This window comes from Schistocerca gregaria, chromosome 1 (assembly GCF_023897955.1).
Source record: "Schistocerca gregaria isolate iqSchGreg1 chromosome 1, iqSchGreg1.2, whole genome shotgun sequence".
Taxonomy (NCBI): Eukaryota; Metazoa; Arthropoda; class Insecta; order Orthoptera; family Acrididae; genus Schistocerca; species Schistocerca gregaria.
This window is the reverse complement of record NC_064920.1, coordinates 572,768,475-572,790,324: the sequence shown is the minus strand read 5'-3', so window position 1 is coordinate 572,790,324 and position 21,850 is coordinate 572,768,475. Positions and strand designations below refer to the sequence as shown.

Below are 21,850 nucleotides of genomic sequence, written 5' to 3'. Positions count from 1 at the left end.
ACACGTTAAACTTCCTGCTGGGTTAAAACCGTGTGCCGGGCCGAGGCTCAAACCAGGGATCTTTGCCATTTGCGGGGAAGTGCTCTACCGTCTGAGCTACTCAAGCACGACTCGCGAGCCCTTCTCACAGCTTTAGTTCTGCCAGTACCTCGTCGCGTAATGTCCAAACTTTACAAAAGCTCTCCTGCGAACCTTGCAGAACAAGCGCTCCTGAAAGAAAGGATATTGCGGAGACTTCTTCCAGGAGTGCCAGTTCTGCAAGGTTTACAGGAGAGCTTCTGTGAAGTATGAAAGGTAGGAGACAAGGTACTGGCGGAATTAAAGCTTTGATGAGGTGTCGCGAGTCGTGCTTGGGTAGCTCAGTCGGTAGAGTACTTGCAGGCGAAAGGCAAAGGTCCCCATTTCGAATTTCGGTCCGGAACACAGTTTTAATGTGCCAGGAAGTTTCATATCAGCGCACAATCCGCTGTAGAGAGTAAATTTCATACTAGAATCATCCTTACAATATCTAAGATTGCAAGAGCCGACAAGTGTGAGAATTATCGCACAATCAGCTTAGCAGCTCATGCATACAACTTGCTGACAAGTATAATATATAGAGGAATGGAAAAGAAAATTGGTGATCTTTTAGACGACGATCAATTTGGCTTTAGGAAAAGTAAAGGCACCAGAGGGGCAATGCTGACGATGCGGTTTATAATGGAAGCAAGATTAAAGAAAAATCAGGACCGGTCGCAGAATATGTCGACCTGGAAAAAGCTTTCGACAATGTCAAATAGCGAAAGATGTTTTAAGCTTTGACAAAAATAGGATTAAGCTACAGGGAACGACGGGTGATATATAATATGCACAAGTACAAAGAGGGGGAGACCAAAAACGAAGTGCTCGGATTGAAAAGGGTGTAAGACAGGCATATAGTCTTGCGCTCCTAATGTTCAACTCATACATCGAAGGAGCAGTGACGAAAAGATTCAAGAGCAGGATTAAAATTGAGGAGGAAAGGATATAAACGAGAAGATTCGCTGATGATATTGCTATCCTCAGTGAGTAAAGAAGAATTACAGAATCTTTTGAATGGTATAAAGAGCAAGGAGGACATAAAAAACAGTGTATACCTGGCCAAGAGAAGTCTACTAGCATCAAACAAACTAACTAACTAGCATCAAACTAACGGTTTGACAAATAGTAATGTACTGGGAATATAGTTCTCAGTGAACTTACGACAGAAACTAATGTGTCGCTTTTAATCTGCTTGGTCAGGTTTACCGTTTTCAGACTTGAAGAGTTCCTAAAAGCTCCTACATATTTAACATCATGTCTCCTTTATTTTGTAGTTTGCAGTGAGTTACTGGTTCACATCGGCGACTTTTTAGTGCTTTGGTCCAGGTTTAATGGAGTGGTATCATATTACAGCACGGAAAAAGTGTAATATTTATTATTAGGATTCATAACGAAATATAATATCCCATTGTACCTCTTAAGTCTGTAAATGAGAGTCAAGAGATAAACGCCTTGACATATCTTTCCATCAGGAGATTATTGACTTTGACTTTGAGAGGCTATGAATAAAATAAGATTTGAGAACAGTAATAAAAGTATATCTCGATATTTACTACATTTTACATTTACATCAGTTGTTTTTACAGATCTTTGAAGTTCTTATAATCTAGTACATAATTACAGATAGACATAGACCCATTGTTTGCTTACAGTTAACATTTTACACTTAAGTATTCTATGCTAGTTTTCTGTTCATTAACAATATTATCACAACTGCAGCACCAGTAGTGAAAATCGAGAGCGCACAATTTTAAGAGTACACTTCTTTTCAATGTCTAGTGCACCGCATACGTTTCCATGCAGCACACAACTCCTCTGCTTGTTACTGTTTTCACGTCGTGTGAGAGATCTTCTGTCTAAAAGGCCAATTAGTGACTTTTATGTTAGATGGTCACCAGTTTCTTTACCTTAATCAGTCATGTGCTGTAGTGTAGAGTGCATACAAAACGTACGAAAAGTATAGTGTCCAGTAATATGTAAACTATCTTCAAAAGAACAGTTATCTACAGTTAGGAATACAAAAGCGTCAAAAAAATAAAAGGATTTACGTCTAACGGAGCAGATAGATGCTATGAAACTTTTGGTAAAGACAAAAAACTTTGTTGCACCAGTGAAGTCACGAAAACAAAAACTGGCGTCACTAGCTCCTGGGCATTCTGTTAGTTTCAGAACTGTAGCTGCGATCACAAAATACTGGAGCGTAATCTTTAATACTTGGGAGTTGAACTTTATTTCGTTTCATGGTAAATACTTCATTTAGTTTTAAAATTGTAAAAATTATATCCGCTTCTCACGGAGATTTCAGGTGTCTAATCGGTCTTGTTCTCTGAAGGATGTTGTGGTACAGGTTGACCAAGTTAAAGTTGTCCCGAAAAGCGATTTCGAAACTTTGAGAACTTCATTTATACAGCAAGAATATAATTGGCAATCGGAACAGTTACAATTGTGTATAAAGTGCAGTTATCTTGAATATTTGAAGGCAGAAAAATGACTTCACCTTCTTGACATTGTGATTACTCCCTTCATTCATCTGTCCCTCCCTCTCTTTGTTGACCTTCGTGTTTGGCGAATAGACTATCGTACGAGTTACATGTACGTTCGAATAGTGCAAATTACACAGTAACGTAATAATAACATCAGTGCAATAAACAATATTATCACTGTAATAGATGCAACTGCCCTCTGAAAGCGGTTTCAGTAACATATGTCCTTATTAAGACAGGTTTGTCGATGTTTGAGTTCTTTGGACGTAAGAAATTTTCACATCGTCATAATCTGTTAAATTAAAATCGTCAGAAGATAAAACTAAATGTGTAGAATTATTGGCTGTGGAGTACCCAAGAACCGGAGCCACCTAAACCTGAAAGGTTTCCTTTATTTGCTTTCTCAACCTTGCGAACTGCGTAACTATTCCGTATAGGTGGCCGTGAGTAGTGTAAATAAGGTGCAGGGTCAAATTTTTGTAGTTGCTGACGAGCATAATTATTACTTCCAAAAATGTCAGAGGGTTACTGACTTTAGTTTCCATTCGACAGACGAATTAATCTCAAAATCTATTATCCGTCGTATGTGGCAGTCCGAGCAGATGTTGAATTTGAACTGAAGGCATTGATGTTAAATCTGATGTTTATAACGACTCCTTCACCACGTCCCCTGGCCACATACTGATGAATTAAAATTCAAACCGGCTGTCTCTAAGTCGAGCGCTGTCACAGTGCTACGCTTTAGCGGCCTCGAAGGCAAGGGCGGGCATCGTTAAGTAATCGTGTATGATTATTTTCCTCAGTAAAACACGAGTAACATTCGTATCTGTATAGCCAATACAGAAGACGGAAGAGCGAAGGATGCAGAAAGAACACACGTATTGCTCCCAACAGGATAGTGGTGAATTCATGAGAAGTAGTTTCTCGAAACTTCACAAAAGATTATTGTCAGTCACATAATCAAATAAGCCACCCGAATGCGACGCTAAATTTCATTGTGTTTGATGCTGAGTAGGTATTTCGTTACGCTAAGCAATCTCTGAAAGAGAGCTTATTAAGTCTGCAGTCCTTTGAAAACTCAACCAGTCGCGATAAAAAACGGAGAAAACCGCTGACGATTTTCAAACTATTCCTTGTAAGAACAGGAAGACAAGCTAGCTCCGACTCTTTTGACGCATTGTGATGGCGCGACGGCAGCTGGAAGGTTAGCACAGCCAGAGGTGAGTGGCTATGGCCAGCGTTGCTCCTTGGTGGTTCAGTCGCGGCAGTTCAAGAGCGGATGGCGGCGCTAAGAGCCGATTGGGATGACGGTGGCGGCGGCAGGGGCGGTTGCGGAGGCGGCGTCGCCGGCGGCGGCGGTGGTGGGGGCGGCGGCAGCGCCAGTGTGGGGCGCTGGCGGCTGCCAACCCCCAAGCCCCGCCTCCAACTCGCGAGCCACCGCGAAGCACAGACGGTCCTGGTTCGGCGCCGCCACCACCTGAGCAAGTAACACAGTCACATAGAGTTGCAGTTATTGGGAGGCCTTCGATACAGTGCTTCCAGACCTTTCTGAGCCCATTACATATGAATGTAATAAGATGTTAGCAAGTGCCTACCCCTCCCCTTCCCCACATTCATCAACTTTAGTGTCTAACTAAGAATTTTGTTGTAGACATATGTTTTTAAATGCCGAAACACAAGCGATATCTATTAATAAAATATTCTCAAGCAGCGGTCACGTGGTAAACTGCCTACGAGCTCCCGGCAGTGATCTCTGCCACTGTCAAGAGGCTGTCGTCTGGATGGCGCTTCCGTGCTTGTACAGCTGCGCCGTCGCCAGTGACATCACTGGTGCCGTACTGCCTGGTATCCTGTGATTGGGGAGCTGAAATGGGCGCTGCGGTCGCCTGTAGTGGTTAATAAAAAAGAAATAGAGAAGAAAGGAAAAGATTGAAAATGTGGGAAAAAATGGTGAATAAAAAGGGGGTTTTAAAATCGTTAATGACCGTGAAAAGGGAAAGAATGAAATGCAAATCGGACTTCGTATTACAGAAAAGTTATCGGACTTCGTGTTTCGGAAAAGCTATTGTTGGGGTGCTCCTTGTGGCGTTTCTGAGCAAACGTCAAACCAATTTCCAGTACAAAAATTATTTGAGGGAGAACAGAGAGTAACAAATGTGATTAACAGGGGGAAATGGCGTAGATAAGAGTTCATCCTTTACCATGTTAACATGTCTTCTCTCGTGCAGCGCCGAGGTCTTGTTCTCCAAACATCTCCTGCTTCATTTCTGCGTGAAAAGTCGTAGCTGCTCCGAAATTTTGCAATAAATTTCATCGTCCAGGAATTACTAACGTATACAAATCAAAACTGTCTTGATGTTGAATGCAGTGTATTTTACGTTGCTGCTTCCATCCTCCAAATTTCATATAAACTTCCACAATACGTCTGCACATTAATAAGTTTTTTCGTTTTAATTCGACCAAGACTAGCCAATGTAAGATAAGCTTTCGCTCTCGAGAGACAAAAGCAGGTAGAAAAAAAAAAGAGTTACAGTTTTTGTACCTTCATTTTCATGTATATTTTCTCTGCCGTCGAGCGCTCATACAGCTGCCACGGTATAATTTATTTCTGAGGGAACGAGTGTAGTGCGGCGAAATTCAAAGTCCCACTACACGCCCCACTAATAGATTACCATATATGGTGCGGGACTGAGCACCAATGACGTCACCGGAAATGGCGCACCTATACCCGCAGGACAGCAGCATCCACATGACAGTCAACCACTTGACAATGGCAGACGAAATATCTGCCGAAGGCTCGTGGGCAGTTTACCACTTGACACGGCTTGAAACCCCAGAATATTGTATTAATGGATATCGCCGTGAGATCATGCATTCGTATAAATGATATTTAGTTTTTGCAAATGTTTTCTTAAACCACGAAATAATGAGTATTTTTATAGAAGGACGAAACGATTTTCAGTGTATTGTGAGTGCTACATACAACTTCTTTACAGAAAAGAAAGCTAACTGTCCACATTTGGGTTAGACGCATACTTCAAAGCATGCTTCCTCAGTACCACTCCTCTCCCTAGCGACACTTGTTCCACCAACGCCTTGCAGTTACATTTAAAACCAGTCAAGCTCAAATATGTGCATTACAGGCACAAGTATTCTAAAACGACGTAGTCTGGTAAAATGACATATGTCGTGTTTCTTGTCACTGCCACAAGAGGCAGCAGTTTATGCTACGACGTTTATTCTTATGCTGGTGAGAAATGGTTCAAATGGCTCTAAGCACTATGGGACTTAACATCTGAGGTCATCAGTCCCCTAGACTTAGAACTACGTAAACCTAACCTAAGGACATCACACGTCCATGCCCGAGGCAGGACTCGAACCTGCGACAGTAGCAGCAGCGCGGTTCCGGACTGAAGCGCCTAGAACCGCTCAGCCACCGTGGCCGGCTCTTATGCTGGTGACTGTTACACCAGAAAACGGCGAGGTCGTTTCCTTAGACGCCTACGTGTTATCTGATGAATCCCTACACAACGGATTTCAGAAGTTGTGACAATTGTTCTTCTGTGGCATACTACACCTGGATAAATTGATTTACGACGCTATTTTCACAGAAGGTGAGGAAACACTTCCTTCACATACATTTTAAGCATATTTCTGGTATGTAGGTCGACACGTTGTACACGGAATGTTGCAACTATGGCTAAAATAACATAGGTATGTCACAACAACAGTTTACTTTCTGTTTATGGCAATATAACAAGTAGTTAATTATTATTATTATTATTGTTATTGTTATTGTTATTAATTCATGAAATATCCCGTCGGTTCTTGGAGGAACAATAGACGTATTAAAAACTTGAATACACTGTATTAATGTCATACGATAATATTTACTTAATACTTCGTTATAAGCCGTCTTTCGGCTTCTTCGGCCATCGTCAGATAGCTTAATTCTAAACAGACAGTCCACACAACTTCAGCGAGAGTTCATAGCTGTACAAATATTGTTGTACAAATATATGTGATATTTTATGGCTTATATCGAGACAAAAAGCAAACATATACCCAACGAGATTCCGAACAAATAAATCTTATATTACAGTATATTCAAATAAAAAAGCATGGAGGTGGGGGCTGTGGGAAGTAGTCTATGGAGTATGGGTGTGGAACAGTTATTATCTAATGATGAAAGGAAAATGATTGGCTGCTGCTGCTTTAGTAAGGGTGAGTAACGGAACTATACTTGGTCATTCAGGGCTAGGTCAGGATTCTTAATGGCCAGAATTTCGAGTAATGTTAGTTTTATGCCTTTAGCTCCTCTGTGGAGAATATCACAGTTCATATCATATGAACGTCATTCATTCAGAGCATGTTCAGCAAAAGTGGAATCGTACTTTCTCAGTAAGTAATCGCTATTCATGTGATTCAGAGAGCATGCAGAAGGCTATGGATTCTTTTAATAACAAACAAATGGGCTGGCAGCTTGCCTCAAAAATGTTCGGCGTTCCTCAAGCTACTTTAAGCAGAGTACAAGGCTAGAATAAGAAGTTCTATAAACTGATAAAGGTTTAGGCCAGTTCCAGAAAACATTTGCCACAGAGTTAGAAATTTAGCTATTAAAGCACATTAAAGACCTTGAATCCAGGCTATTTGGACTTACAGTGAATGGTGTAAGGACACTGTCATTTGAGTTGGCCAAGAGTAATGAAACTGGTAACCTTTTAAGCAAGTAGACATTGATGGCATGTAAATATCTGTTATATTAAATAAAGCAAACAATAAGCATTTGATAGCTTATCTATAATTCGATAAATCACACTTTTGTGACGATTACATGAGACGTATCCAGATGAGATATATTACTTTGTCCAACGGCTTTCATGACATGACACTGTGTACGCTTTCTAATAATACATTGTGATAATCGTATAAGATATGATGTAGGTTTCTTTCACGAATCACTGTGTGGTTAATAAGTTTTAGTAAATTACAAAAAACAGAGTTTATAATACAAAAAAAGTAGCCATAGCAGAATTTTTCCCTTATGGTACGTCATTCTGGAAGACTTCAGGCTGTCTTTGCTTTGTGCATGACACCTGCCACTAATAATAATAATAATAATAATAATAATAATAATAATAATAACCATGTGTATGCCCTATGGCAATCTAATAGTCATAACGTAACTATTATTGTGTTGCGCCACCGGTTTGTTTATTTGTTGCAAAGTGAATAATTAAGCAATTTCTGATTCATTGTAGGAAACACCTACAGCTTGGAACAACATTTTCGTGAAATATTTAAAATCTGATTTTTATGTCTCAGTTTTACTGCCATAGATGCATGGTACAAAGTACAAAGCATGTGTATAATGTGTAGACTTTGTGAGGAAGAAGATGTCCATACATTTGTTTCACAAGCGGTAACATCTACATCTACATCATACCCCGCAAGCCACCTAATGGTGCGTGGCGGAGGGCACTTTCGGTACCACAGTCTGATCCATCCAACCCTGTTCCACCCGCAAATAGTGCATGGGAAGAATGATTGTCGATAAGTCTCTGTAAACTCTCTAATTTTCTCCTCGTGGTCAATACGCGAGATGAGTGGGGGAAGTAATGTGTTGTCTAAATTCCTCCTGAAAAGTGGTGCTCCGAAATTTCAATAGTAAATCTCTCCGTGGTGCACAACGTCTCTCTTGTAACGTCTTCCACTGGAATTTGTTTAGCATCTCCGTACCGCTCTCTCGCCAGCTAAAAGATCCCGCGACGAAACGTGCCGCTCTTCGTTGGATCTTCTCTATCTCCTCTATCAGTCCCTCCTGATAGGCATCCCAGATAGATGAACAATACTCAAGAATCGGGCGAACAAGCGTCTTATAAGCTATTTCTTTCGTGGATGAGTTACATTTCATTAAGCTTCTTCCAGTGAATCTGAGTCTGGTTTCTGCTTTTCCCACTGTCTGTTTTGTACGTTCATTCCATTTGAGGTCGCTCTGGATAGTTACGCCTAGATATTTTACAGGAGACGCTGTCTCCAGCTGTTTGTCATAAACAGTGTAGCTGTACAGTAGTGGATTTCTTTTCCTATGTATGCGCAATATGTTATATTTGTTTACGTCCAGGCTCAACTGCCAGAGTGTGCACCATTCATCAATTCTCTACAGGTCGTACTGCATATTCTTACTATCTTCTGGTATTGCTACTTTGGTATAAACAATTGCATCATCTGCGAATAGCCTTAAAGATCATCCGACGCTTTCTACTATATCATTTATGTATATTGTGAACAACAACAACGGTCCTATCACACTTCCTGTGGTACTTCTGATATTGCCTATACATCTGTCGATTTAGTTCCGTTAAGAGTGACGTGTTGAGTTCTATCTGCAAGAAAGTCTTGAATCCAATCGCAGGTCTGCTCCGATACTCCGTAAGCTCGTAATTTTTTCATTAAACGGGAATGCGGGACGGTGTCAAATGCCTTACTGAAGTCAAGGAACACGGCTTCAACCTGAGCGCCGTTGTCCACTGCGCTGTGGATCTCATGGAGGAACAGAGCGGTCTGAGTTTCGCAGGATCGCTGTCTGCGGAATCCACGCCGATTTTTATAGAGGAGCTGCTCGTTTTCCAAAAATGTCGTAACTCTTGAGCATAAAACATGTTCCGTAATTCTACAACTGACTGGCATAACTATATAAGTAGGTCAACAATTGTGTGGATCTGTCTTACACCATTCCTAAAAACGGGAATGACCTGCACTTTTCTCCAGTCGTTAGGTACCTTTCGTTGCTCAAGCGATCTACGATAAATTACTGCTAGAAAGGAAGCAAGTTATTTCGCATAATATTTATACAATATTATAGGTATCTCATCTGGTCCTGTAGCTTTTCCACTACTAAGTGATTGAGCCACGCGTGATAGCCGCCCGGTCTTGGGCGTCTTGTTACGTTCCTCGCCGTTCCCTTCGTCGGAGGGTCGAGTCCTCCCTCGGGCATGCGTGTATGTGTTGTTCTTAGCGTAAGTTAGTTTAAGTAAGATTAAGTAGGGCGTAAGCTTAGGGGCCGGTGGCCTCAGTAGTTTGGTCCCATAATAAGCGATCGTAGCTGCTTTTCAATTCGCGATCGGTTATCTCAATATCTGCCAGTTCGACGTTCGAGCGACGATTGAAAGGAGTGACAAAGTTGCCGTCTTCCGAGGTGAAACAACTTCGGAAGACCGAAATCAATATTTCGGCATTCTCTCTGTTATCTTTCGTTTCGGTGCCGGTGTGGTCGCTGAGAGAATGAATAGATGATTTTGAACCATTTACTGATTTTACGTACAACCAATACCTCTTAGAATTTTTAGTCGGGTCGGTTTACAACGTTTTACTTTCAAAATCATTGAACGCTTCTCTCGTTGCTCTCCTTAGCTCATTTTCGCTTCGTTCAGCTTTTGTTTGTCAGCTAGCTTATTACTTTTCCTGAATTTGAGATGAAGTGCTATTTGTTTACGTAGCGCTTTTCTAACACGGCTATTAAACCAGGGTGGATCTTTCCCATCCCTTAAAACCTTACTCGGAACATACTTGTCTAGGGCATATTGAACGAAGCCTTTGATTTTTTTCCATTTGTTTCCCACATCTTCGTCCTCATCAACGAACATTTGATGCTGACTGCTGAGAAATCTGAAATTTGTATCCTGTCAGCCTTGCTGAGAAAATATATCTTCCTACCTTTCTTATTCCTTGTAGGACCCGTCATTATAGATGCTGCCACTGCCTTATGGTCACTGATACCTTGCTGTACGTTAACTGATTCGATAAGGTCATCCGAAGACCAGTATCAGTTGCAAAGCGATTTAGAAAAGATTGCTGTACGGTGTGTCAGGTAGCAGTTGACGCTAAATAACGAAAAGTGTGAGATGATCCACATGAGTTCCAAAAGAAATCCGTTGGAATTCGATTACTCGACAAATAGTACAATTCTGAAGGCTGACAATTCAACTAAGTACCTGGGTGTTAAAATTACGAACAACTTCAGTTGGAAGGACCACATAGATAATATTGTCGGGAAGGCGAGCCAAAGGTTGCGTTTCATTGGAAGGACACTTAGAAGATGCAACAAGTCCACTAAAGAGACAGCTTACACTACACTCGTTCGTCCTCTGTTAGAATATTGCTGCGCGGTGTGGGATCCTTACCAGGTGGGATTGACGGAGGACATCGAAAGGGCGCAAAAAAGGGCAGCTCGTGTTGTATTATCGCGTTATAGGGGAGAGAGTGTGGCAGATATGATACACGAGTTGGGATGGAAGTCATTACAGCATAGACGTTTTTCGTCGCGGCGAGACCTTTTTACGAAATTTCAGTCACCAACTTTCTCTTCCGAATGCGAAAATATTTTGTTGAACCCAACCTACATAGGTAGGAATGATCATCAAAATAAAATAAGAGAAATCAGAGCTCGAACAGAAAGGTTTAGGTGTTCGTTTTTCCCGCTCGCTGTTCGGGAGTGGAATAGTAGAGAGATAGTATGATTGTGGTTCGATGAACCCTCTGCCAAGCACTTAAATGTGAATTGCAGAGTAGTCATGTAGATGTAGATTTGTTTGTTGCCAGGAGGCCTAAGACGTTACCGTCACGAGTTGGTTCTCTAACTATCTGATCAAGGTAATTTTTGGACAGGATATCCAGAGCAATGCCATACGAATCCCAGTCTCTGGCACTAGTTTTGATGGCATAACGCTCCCAAACTATACCTGGCAAGTTGAAGTCACCCCCTATTACAACGGCATGATCAGGACAATTACTAATGATATTCTGCAAGCTCTGTCTGAAGCACTCTACAACTACAGATCCTGACCCAAGTAGTCTATAAAAGCATCCGATCACCAGTTTTGACCGTTCTTTGATACTCAATTTCACCCATGTTAATTCACATTCGGAGTCTATGATAACCTCACTAAATTTTATCGAATTTTTTACTGCGCTAAACACTCCGACACCATTGGCGACTAACCGATCCTTACGATGAACGTTCCAGTCTGAACTTAGGACTACCTTGTCACTGACGTCTGGCTTCAACCAGCTTTCTGTTCCCAATACTATCTGCGCATTATAACCTAGCGATACTAACTGTGGGACCTTTCCTTGGATGCTCCTGTGGTTTACTAAAATCATATTAATCTTTTCTGTCCCTGATCTACGAGGACCGAGATTCTCTGAGGTCGCTGTGGCTGATTTAATGGACAAATTGTCTTTGATCCTAAGGGAGGGGTCCTATAACCTAAAATTGCCCCATGTGCACGCCACACGTATTCCTCTACCCTAGTAGCCGTTTCCTGCGTGTAGTGCAGGTCTGACCTATTAAGGGGAACCCTAAAATTCTGCACCCGATAGCGGAGGTCGAGAAATTCGCATCCGATACCACCGCAGAGCCGTCTGAGCCTCTGATTTAGACCTTCCACTCTGCTCCAAACCAGAGGACCGCGATCAACCCTGGGTACGAAGCTACAAATAGACAGCTTAGCCTGCACCAAATCAGTAAGCCGCCGAAAGGAGCCGAGCGTAACCTCAGAACCCAAGCGGCAGGCATCATTCCTGCCGACATGTGCCACAATATGCAGCCGGTTGCACACAGTGCGCTTAAGAGCCGCCGGCACGGCCTCCTCCACGTCACGGATGAGACCTCCCGACAAACATACCGAATGCACACTGGAATTCTTTCTCGCCTTGCTTGCTATCTCCATGAGGGGCTCCATCACCGGCCTAACATTGGAGCTCCCAATGACTAGCATACCCACCCTCTGTACTTGTCCGGACTAGGCAGGAAAATCGACCGCTGACCTAAAGAGAGAGGCATCCCTTGCTGGCTCAGACTTACCATTAACACGGGGAAGCACCTCGTACCTGTTGCTAAGACGTAGGGAACCAGCCTTACAGCCTGCTCTCTGTTTTGCCTTCCGCCCAGTGACACGCAAGTCCATCACTGTCTGTCACCCACTGTGGAGTGAGGACGGACCGGTCAGACGTTGCGTATCGGAAGCCGCATTGACGTCCGGGCCACCAGGGAATTCCAGTGACACCTAAGGAGTCACAGGTCTCGTCACGGGCGCCCCGACGTCACCGCAACTTCGAGCATTAGCTGGAAGCTTGTCGACGGTAGCCAGCGCAGCCTCCAGCTGTTTACGCGCAGCAGCCAACTCTCCTTGTGTCCACTCTTCCACTTTCTTCAAGTGTACGACATTTGCTTGCTACATTATCCCGCTGAATGCCTCTATTGTCTATGGCAACTGAACTAATATAAAGCTCTCGAGTTTCCAGCGAAATCCGTTTGTAAAAGTGTCGCAAGTTTTCGATGATTTCACTCTCATCTTCTAGCGAAATATCAGGAAGACTTTTTAATACATTCCATTCTACAGGCAGAGAGGATTGTTAGAGTACTGAATCAGGGAGGGTTCAGTCCCATTCCAAGCGAACTGCTACAGGGGCAGTGGTGTTCCCGATTGGGAATAAATGGGAGGGGATTATCATTCTGGCATATGCCTTCCAACCAAGTGAAATCTCCTGAAAACTAGGATCAGAACCAGGAGATGCCAAGTTTTTGTAATCTAACTGTAGTACAATATGTCTCAGAAAAAATGAAACGTGTATGTGAAAATTATTTATGAGTATACAGTCTACTTGTTCGATGTGTGCATTGTGCCGTCGAGACGGTGTGTTGGTGCTATTTATATAGGCGATGCAGCGCGCTGGGCTGCTCCCTCCCCGTGCGAGAGGAAGGGTATGAGTGTGGATGGACGATGACTGGGAGGGAACGGGCTCGAGTCCCGGTGTTGTCAGTCAGCCTTCACTTCGCGCGCAGTCATGCCTCTAGGCCAGGAGCGATCGCACTATATTATGGCCAATAACGAATTCCAAGCAGAGCTCATTTGAAAGCCACCACCTTTGTTCATGAGGTGATCATGAGTCCTAATTTTGATGACTCCCTTCACTATGCCGTCCCAAAATCCACTCGCCCTGCACAGCACTCTTTCCAGTTCAAAATCTAGCGTATGGCTTTCTCACAAGCTTTTGGCTTCCTACCCAAGACGAATATACCTGGCGAATTTCAAGCAGCGCTGCTGAACGCAGCATTGGGTTTGTCCGATCTATCGCAGCTCAAACTCACATTGAATGCTGTAGACGTCCGGCGTGTGCATTCCCAATGGATACTTGGTGAGCGAATAAGATCTTTCATCTTTCGCGATAGTCGGAAGGTGGTTTTAGCATAACATTTCTCGAAGATCCTTGTAATATTTCCTGTCGGTGGTCGCACATGAGGGAGAAACGATTATCGCTTGTCCTGGTCCTGTGTTATTTCGGAGCTGCGGTTATTAATCTGTGTGTCACTAGCCTTTCATGTGGAAGACTTCCCTCACGTGTCGCAGTTCGGTAGACAGGCTTTCTCCGTCGGCTATGGACCGACCCCTGTGGACAAGCGGTTCTCAAAACAGTCCTGCCTTTGCCTGGGTGGTGGCAGCTGCATGCTTGCAAGTCTGACCTCTCTGTTGTCGGTTTCCTGCATACAGGTGGACCTAACGTGCGAGTTTGCTTCTTCCGTATCTAAATGTCAAGAAACGGGATGCAGTCGCATTTCTATACATCCATGATGAATTGTATGTTCTCATGGATGATGTTGATGTGTTCAAGAAATTCACGGTATCCCTGCCAAGTGGCCATACAATGAAGGTATCATCCACACACAATACAGAAGTGTTCGGGTTTGACGCGTGCGGTCTCTGTACCACTTTCCTAAGAATGTTGCATCAATAGATTGCTTATTTTATATGAGGAGAAACCCCATAGCCACACCATCCACCTGCTACTTTCGATAATTCACCAGAGGATCATATGAGTGACATTCATAGAAACGTTGACGAACTCATTCGGTTGGAAACCAGAGAGCATTATACGAGTTGTAATTTCAGAGCTTAGTCAGGAATATTTCCCAAGTGTGTGGGTACAACGGACTGGTGGTTCCACAGTAATTTAATTCTTGTAGTTTTTTATGCTCATTTATCTATTAAGCAGAAAATATCAGCATAGCAGTGCAAATAAAATATCGACGGTATATGCTGTGTTTCTTGTTTGGAAACATATTTCTTCCATTTACTTGAGACGCCAACGGCCTTACCGCAGTGCTAACACCGGTTCCCGTCAGATCACCGAACTTAAGCGCAGTCGGGCTGGGCTAGCACTTGGATGGGTGACCATCCGGTCTGCAGAGCACTGTTGGCAAGTGGGTTGCACTCAGGCCTTGTGCAGCAAACTGAGGAGCTACCTGGTTGAGAAGTAGCGGCTCCGGTCTCGAAAACTGACATAGGGCCGGGAGAACGGTGTGCTGACTACATACCCCTCCATATCCGCATCCAGTTTCGCCTATGTGCTGAGTATGAAACGGCGGCCGGTCAGTACCGTATGAGTTAACTAGCATTTAGCTCTCATTTAAGTATATGGCAGAAAGAGCCAGCCTTCAGGAATTGTGAAACGAACCCGGTCGTCCAGGACCGTGCGCAGAGTCGCCACGAGTTGGGGAAATTCACAGGCGTCTGTTGCGCTGTAGTGTGCGAGTGAGACAGACGAGAATCTGAGTCACAGGGAAACCCAGTAGAAGGCGATTGTGGCCAGGGAGACGTAGCAGTGTTAAATGAGGCAGACCTAAGATCGGCCATAAAGGGAAACATTTATGAAAACTATTTAATTCTGGAATAGTGCAGGGAATGAAGCCACAGTAATTTTAATCTACCATACTTCGTAAAATTTCATGGTGACCCCAATAAAACCTGAATATTGAATATATCTATAATACTTTAGGATTTACTGTTAAAGTGTAATTAACAAGTTTTGTAACAATGACCTGAATGCTAAAATCTGAACGCTTTGGTCGATCTTAATGGTCGACATTTCAAATAGAAGCGCATCATTAAAATGACAAATGTTGTAAATATCAACGCTGTAACTTTATTTGTTTAAAATATATAGTAAATTTAAATTATCAGTATTGTCAGTTAAGCATCAGATCATCATTTTCTCCACACAAAGCACATTGAACGATTACAGTGAGACACATTGAATCATTAGGTAATAGAATATTTGTTGTAAAGTTTAGTGCATAATAGTTACTTTTGTTCTTTATTTATTTATCAGGAATCACATTGGTGCAAAGCTAATGGCCGTGGCATTCAAAGTTAAGAAGGAAATTGTACTGGTTTTATGTAAAAGAATTTAACGTTTATTATGTAATGAATATTATTGTTACTTTATTTAGAACGTGAAAGTGGTCAAGCTTTGATTATTTAAATATGTTTAAATGTAAAATAATGCAAAATAAGCTGTAGCCAATCAGATGTACAGCTTCAGGAAAGAGAACTGCGCTAGTCAGTTAAGCGAGGACATTCGGCTAGTGGGAAACGCGGCCGGGAACGGGCAAGAGGGGGGGGGGGGGGGGGGGGCAGGGCTGGTGCAGACGCGAAAGCGGACAGTTCGGCTGGAGACACCAAAGTGGACAGTTCAGATTGAGACGCGAAGGCGGACAGTCGGTCCTTAGGCAGTTAGGAAGTGAAACGACTTAGAAAATTTCACGTTGTTGGGTATCGCGGGACTTAGTCTCTGAGCGGTGAGTAGCCGCACGCCTCATGCGAACTCGTAAATTTTCGCGTAGATAACTTGTATTTCGCGATGAGAATCTGATGATCGAACTGTGTATAATCGATATGTGCTCGAATGTAATAGTAATTCTACATACGACCACTTTCGCTATTAGTTTTCTTTCGAATGAACATTATTCTAATCAAACCGCAGCTACGTGACCTACATCAATTATGGGTCGTTAATTTAGTTCCCGATATTATTATTACTGTTGTTATATGTTACATTAACTTTGTTTCATACAATTTCGCAAACTGCATCTAATTTAGGGCGTGTAATGCGACACGTGCGGTTCAACCCCTAGACGAGTCTGAGCTAAGACATTTCGACGAAGAGGAACCGCATGTGAGCCCGAAAATCTTTGGGATGTTAGCTTGCAACCGTTGGGCCTTCATGGCCTGTTCGGGAGGAGTTTAGTTTTTTGTTTGCCGGCCGAGGTGGCCGAGCGGTTCTAGGCGCTACAGTCTGGAACCGCGCGACCGCTACGGTCGCAGGTTCGAATCCTGCCTCGGGCATGGATGTGTGTGATGTCCTTAGGTTAGTTAGGTTTAAGTAGTTCTAAGTTCTAGGGGACTGATGACCTAAGATGTTAAGTCCCATAGTGTTCAGAGAAATTTGGACCATTTTTAGTTTTTTGTTTTTAATTCACTTGAGATACTTGCCGTTGCTACAGTCTTTGCCCTGAAACTTACATCAGTACTGTCAGTTTCTGCCTGGGGTTCTTTTTCCAGCAGTGTTAGTTGCACGTAAATAGCGACATGGACCGGTATGGATAGGTGCTCATGTGCACCATTCGTGTTCACTGAATGCAATGAAAGAGCAGCACAACAAGACTGAGCTGAGCTTTTCCCGCAGCGACGGCAACCACATCACAATATTTCGCTTCACAGAGTTGTCGTTTTAGTTTGTGCTTTATTTTGAACGTTTTGGTGGCAATTTGTTATAGGCTTTTTCACTGTTGTGAAACTATTTCCGCAGAAGCAAAGGTAATTGTGATAATAAATGAATAAAACAGAATTACACCATTAAGAGATACCGTAGACAAGGGTCCGCTACACCAAAATACTCAAAGGAATATTCTTGAACAACCTCCAAAATTGTGTCGATAGAGTTCGGGTTCAGCCTATAGAATCAATACGTTAACAAAGGCTCTCGGAACTGCTTTTCCCGATATCTCTCCCGTTTGGTCATGTAGACACTCCAATACCGATTCCGGAAATGAGCATTTGGCTGCGGGATTTCAGCTACCACAATCAGTATTCATGCCATTCATTGTGTTGTCATGTTCTGCTTACTATTTGGTTCAAATGGTTCAAATGGCTCTGAGCACTATGGGACTTAACATCTTAGGTCATCAGTCCCCTAGAACTTAGAACTACCTAAACCTAACTAACCTAAGGACATCACACACATCCATGCCCGAGGCCGGATTCGAACCTGCGACCGTAACAGTCCCGCGGTTCCGGACTGCAGCGCCTAGAACCGCAAGACCACCGCGGCCGGCGCTTACTATTTAAAATGTTGCATAGTGCGGAGTAAGTGATTTTATATGCACTGAAGGAGCGACGGACCACGAAGGTATTTCATTTATCTAAAGAGAAACATATTTTACCTTTATTAAATAAATTCATATGTCTCCTGAATTAGAGCTGATTGGCAGTAACCCTGTTAACAGTATAACAAGCTACTTTCTAAACTGCTATACCCACTCTCTCTGTTAGTTGCAAAGGCTCTCGTACGAAAACAATCCATCGACTATTTGCACTTTAAGGGTCAGTCTAGCGATCTGTCATCACAAGCTTTTAAAAATGAACAGGAATGATAGAACAGAGGGATGAGAACTCTCAATACCTATTATGCAGTCGCATAAGCGACGGTTATTGCTTGGAAAGAATATTACAGTGCCATGCCGAAAGAAATTAAAGACTTATTTGACAATGAAGGAGCAAGACATTACACCGATAGACACACGGATTCATCGGTCAATAATCAAAAAGCACTTTGAGCTAAATTTTAAGATATGTTGAACTTAAAGTGTGTCTGAATGGTATCATTTCTAAAGTAACACGCATTATTTCGTTGTCAGTTGCAACGGTTTTCGATGGAACCGAACAAAGAATATAGAGACTTTGCATATTACTGCAGTGTACGCTGGTTAAGTCAAGAGAATGTCGCGAACGATTTTTCGACTTAAAACTCGTTATTGTTGAATTTGTGAAGGAAAAAGGGGGGAAGGAACGAAAATTAAAACATGCAGAATGGTTTGCAGATGTCGCATTTTATGTGGACTCGACTACACACTGCTCAGAGAAAGACACTGCAGGGTGAGAAACAACTTCTTTCTGATTACGTGAGGACGCATTTAAAAAGAAAATTGCGTTCTAGAAGGAACACGTTCTGACAAACACCGTCCAATTCCATTAGCTCACATGCGTTTTAAAGAAAATGTGAGATTTGAAGAGTTCATTGTGGCCTTGAAAGAATTACAAGGACAGTTTCCTAGACGTTTTCAGGACACTGTCAATCTTGCATCTCTTTTCGGACTTTTTTCGAGACCGTTTTCTCATTCAGTTGAAAGAATTGCTGTGGTTGCAGACATGTAACTGATTGCCCTGCAAGGTAATTCCCGTTTCAATGACAAACCTTTTTTACGTTGATAGTGCCCAGTACTTCTACATTGCATTCTTCAGATAGTGTTTCCACGTCTCCATAAGAAGGTTGCGCAAGTACTACAATATTTCGATCGACTTACCTGTATGAAAGATCTTTTTCCGATTATGAAACTGAATAAGTTGAAATGGCTCTGAGCACTATGGGACCTAACATCTGAGGCGATCAGTTCCCTAGGCGTAGAACTATTTAAACCTAACCTAAGGACATCACACACATCCATGCCCGAGGCAGGATTCGAACCTGCGACCGTGGCAGCAGCGCGGTTCCGGACTGCAGCACCTAGAACCGCTCGACCACAGCGGCCGGCTAAACTGAATGAGTCAAGATTACGTGGCAACTAGGGTGGGAAAATCTATCAAACTGCCTACATCTGTCCGTATGCGAGATAAAAATTATGTTATTCTCCAGCGTGCCCAAAATAATTAAATAATATCGCTATGTTGTCGAGAAATGTGAAAATATATGACCAAATAATATGCAGTGCGACTGCATTGCTATTTAAATGTGGCACATTCACAGGTTCCACGTGTGCCCCCTCCAAGGTCTGAGACAGCGTGACCTGGCGGTGGCCGTAGTGTGCAGCGAGGCTGAACACTATGGCATTCGCGTCAGGTCACGGCCCTCGAGCCGAAATTCTGGCCACATGTGGTTTACAGTGACCAACCAGAAGAGGAATTAGGATGTCGGTTTACAGCTGACCTGATTTCTGAGTACGGTGTGACCAGGAGAATGCACGCGACAGCAGAGATCCAGGGAGGGCAGAGTATAACTACTTTACCTGCAGGCCGAGGGGCATTCCGGAGCTGGGGTGCAGGCCTGCCGGGCAGTGCGTGGCCGGCAGCCCCAGCGTGTTGAAGATGGCCAGGTAGGCGTTGTTGGGAAAGCGCACGAACTGCTCGAACAGCACGTTGGCCGGCTGCGGGGCCGTCGGGTACAGCAGCACGCCGTCCTCGCCCAGCAGTTCCTGCAAACACGGCCACACAGAACTCCGTGGGTGTAATCTACTCACGTTTTCAGTTGGACAAGCCTGAGAGGTGTACTGTGTGTGCTGGGACATGTGGGTGTTAGGGATAACAAATGAGCAGACCAACTGCCGAAAATAGCGCAGCACCTAATGACTGTCATAGCACACCTGCCAGCCAAGAGAAGTGGAATCGCATTGTTAGTGAACACACATCGCAGCATCAGAGGCTCATGGTATTGGACGGGCGATTGAGCAAAAATTTCCGCATCAGCTTTAGTTTCTCAACTCTGCGCAGCAGGCCAATGAATACTAATAAAGTAAGAAATTTGTTAAAATTAATACATTCTCCAAGTTATGATTTCTGCGTCGTTGTTGAGGAAATTGTGCGTATACCAATACAATGTAATAAGTACACTACCTGACAAAAAGAGCGAAGAACCTAGAACGTATGGCTGGATGTCAATGCAACTTCGTACAGAAACAGGCCGTCGGCGGATACGTATATTGTAGCTGCAATTTGCGGTGGCGCAACAACAGAGTGCCCACATATATTTTTTTCGTGTTTTATTAACATGTACATTTAGAGGAAGTGTGTAAATATGTTGTGCATATTATTGTGATGTATATATATGTATTAATAGTTTCCTATGTGCAAAATAACCAATGAAAGAGAATGTAAAGAATTGTAGTAGGCGATCTGACCAAGTCAGGGGATATCGTTATGTACGCTGGGTAGCCGCGAGGTCTAGGGCGCCTTGTTACGGACCGTACGGAGTTTCGAGTGCTCCCTCCGGCATGGGTATGTGTGTTGTCCATAGCGTAAGTTAGATTAAGTACTGTGTAGGCTTAGGGACCGATGACCTTAGCAGTTTGGTCCCATAAGACCTTACCACAACCTTCCAACTATCGTTATGTAAACAAAGAGGTTGTTGTTATTGTCGTAATGTCACCGGGTGCAGGTGCGTGGCGAAGACGGGCACTGTCTGTCAGGTGGTAACGAGAGCCGGTTACTAGCGAGTGAGCGCGTCGGCCACGAAGGACAAATACTGCTGCGAGAGGACGCAAGACTTGTTTCACTGCAAGATCCCGAGTACGGCGTGGCCTGGCATAATATGAAGAAGTAACTGGGCGCAGCGCAAAGCATTAAGGTTAACCAGGGTTTAAGAAGAGAGCTGGGGCCCAAAGTTAATTGTGGTGTAGTCTGTGGCCTTACATTGTCGTCCTATAATGGTCTAGCCACATCGACCGCACCGCTGTAAAGTAAGACCCGGCCAGTTTATCATTTATAATTGTACAAAGCTTGCCAGTGTTTGTTGTGAATCGTCAAATAACAAATATTTTTGTAATTTATAAGTGTAAAGGTGTGTAATCCTCAGTAACAACTACGTGATAGGATTCTCTCCGTAACCATAAAGAACCGAGCGTGTCATTAATGAACTGAAAGTAAATGATAAGAAGAATGAATTTTATCGAATTGGTTAATATTTAAATGAAAGTGAACACAAAAGTAAATTTTTTTGGACTTGCTAATTAAGTGCTGATTATTGACAAGTAATTTGACAAACCAGTATATTTAGCAATACTTGATTTTCAAACAATTTTGTATGAGAATTAATTTACGTAACCATCAGTCAAAGTAGCGAACGCCAGAATCATTTTACAAACCAGTTATTATTGTAGAACAGTCAATTTAAATACTAAAATTATTCTTTTCGAAAAGTTTATCTTTTGCACAATAGTTTAATATCAGTTAGCATCACACTGAGAAATCAATGCAGTTGTTACTTAACTGGTAGAGTAAATAAGTAGTAATTAACTTTTGACTGGAATTTTTCTGGGTTATCATTGTGTTTTGATAATGAGCGCGTGTCAGTGCTTTTGCAATTGCCCACGGCTGCCAATATGCTACAATACTAACGTAATTTAATTTCGAAGTCAAGAGTTTTAATTGGTTTCGCTCACACCAAATGAGCTGGTGACCGATCATTTACAGTAATTT

General features: G+C 42.9%; 1 protein-coding gene across 1 annotated transcript in view; it reads right to left on the bottom strand.

The window, feature by feature from the left end:
• Positions 1-1,590: 1,590 nt before the first annotated feature.
• Positions 1,591-21,850, bottom strand: part of LOC126356526 (fatty-acid amide hydrolase 2-A-like) — a 215,681-nt gene continuing 195,421 nt past the window's right edge. The window contains exons 10-11 of the mRNA XM_050007378.1: positions 19,666-19,851; positions 1,591-4,020 (exon numbers count right to left, since the gene is read on the bottom strand). Of these exons, the coding sequence (XP_049863335.1) occupies positions 3,832-4,020; positions 19,666-19,851 (375 nt within the window). The 3' untranslated portion in view covers positions 1,591-3,831. The remainder of the gene's footprint in view (positions 4,021-19,665; positions 19,852-21,850) is intronic.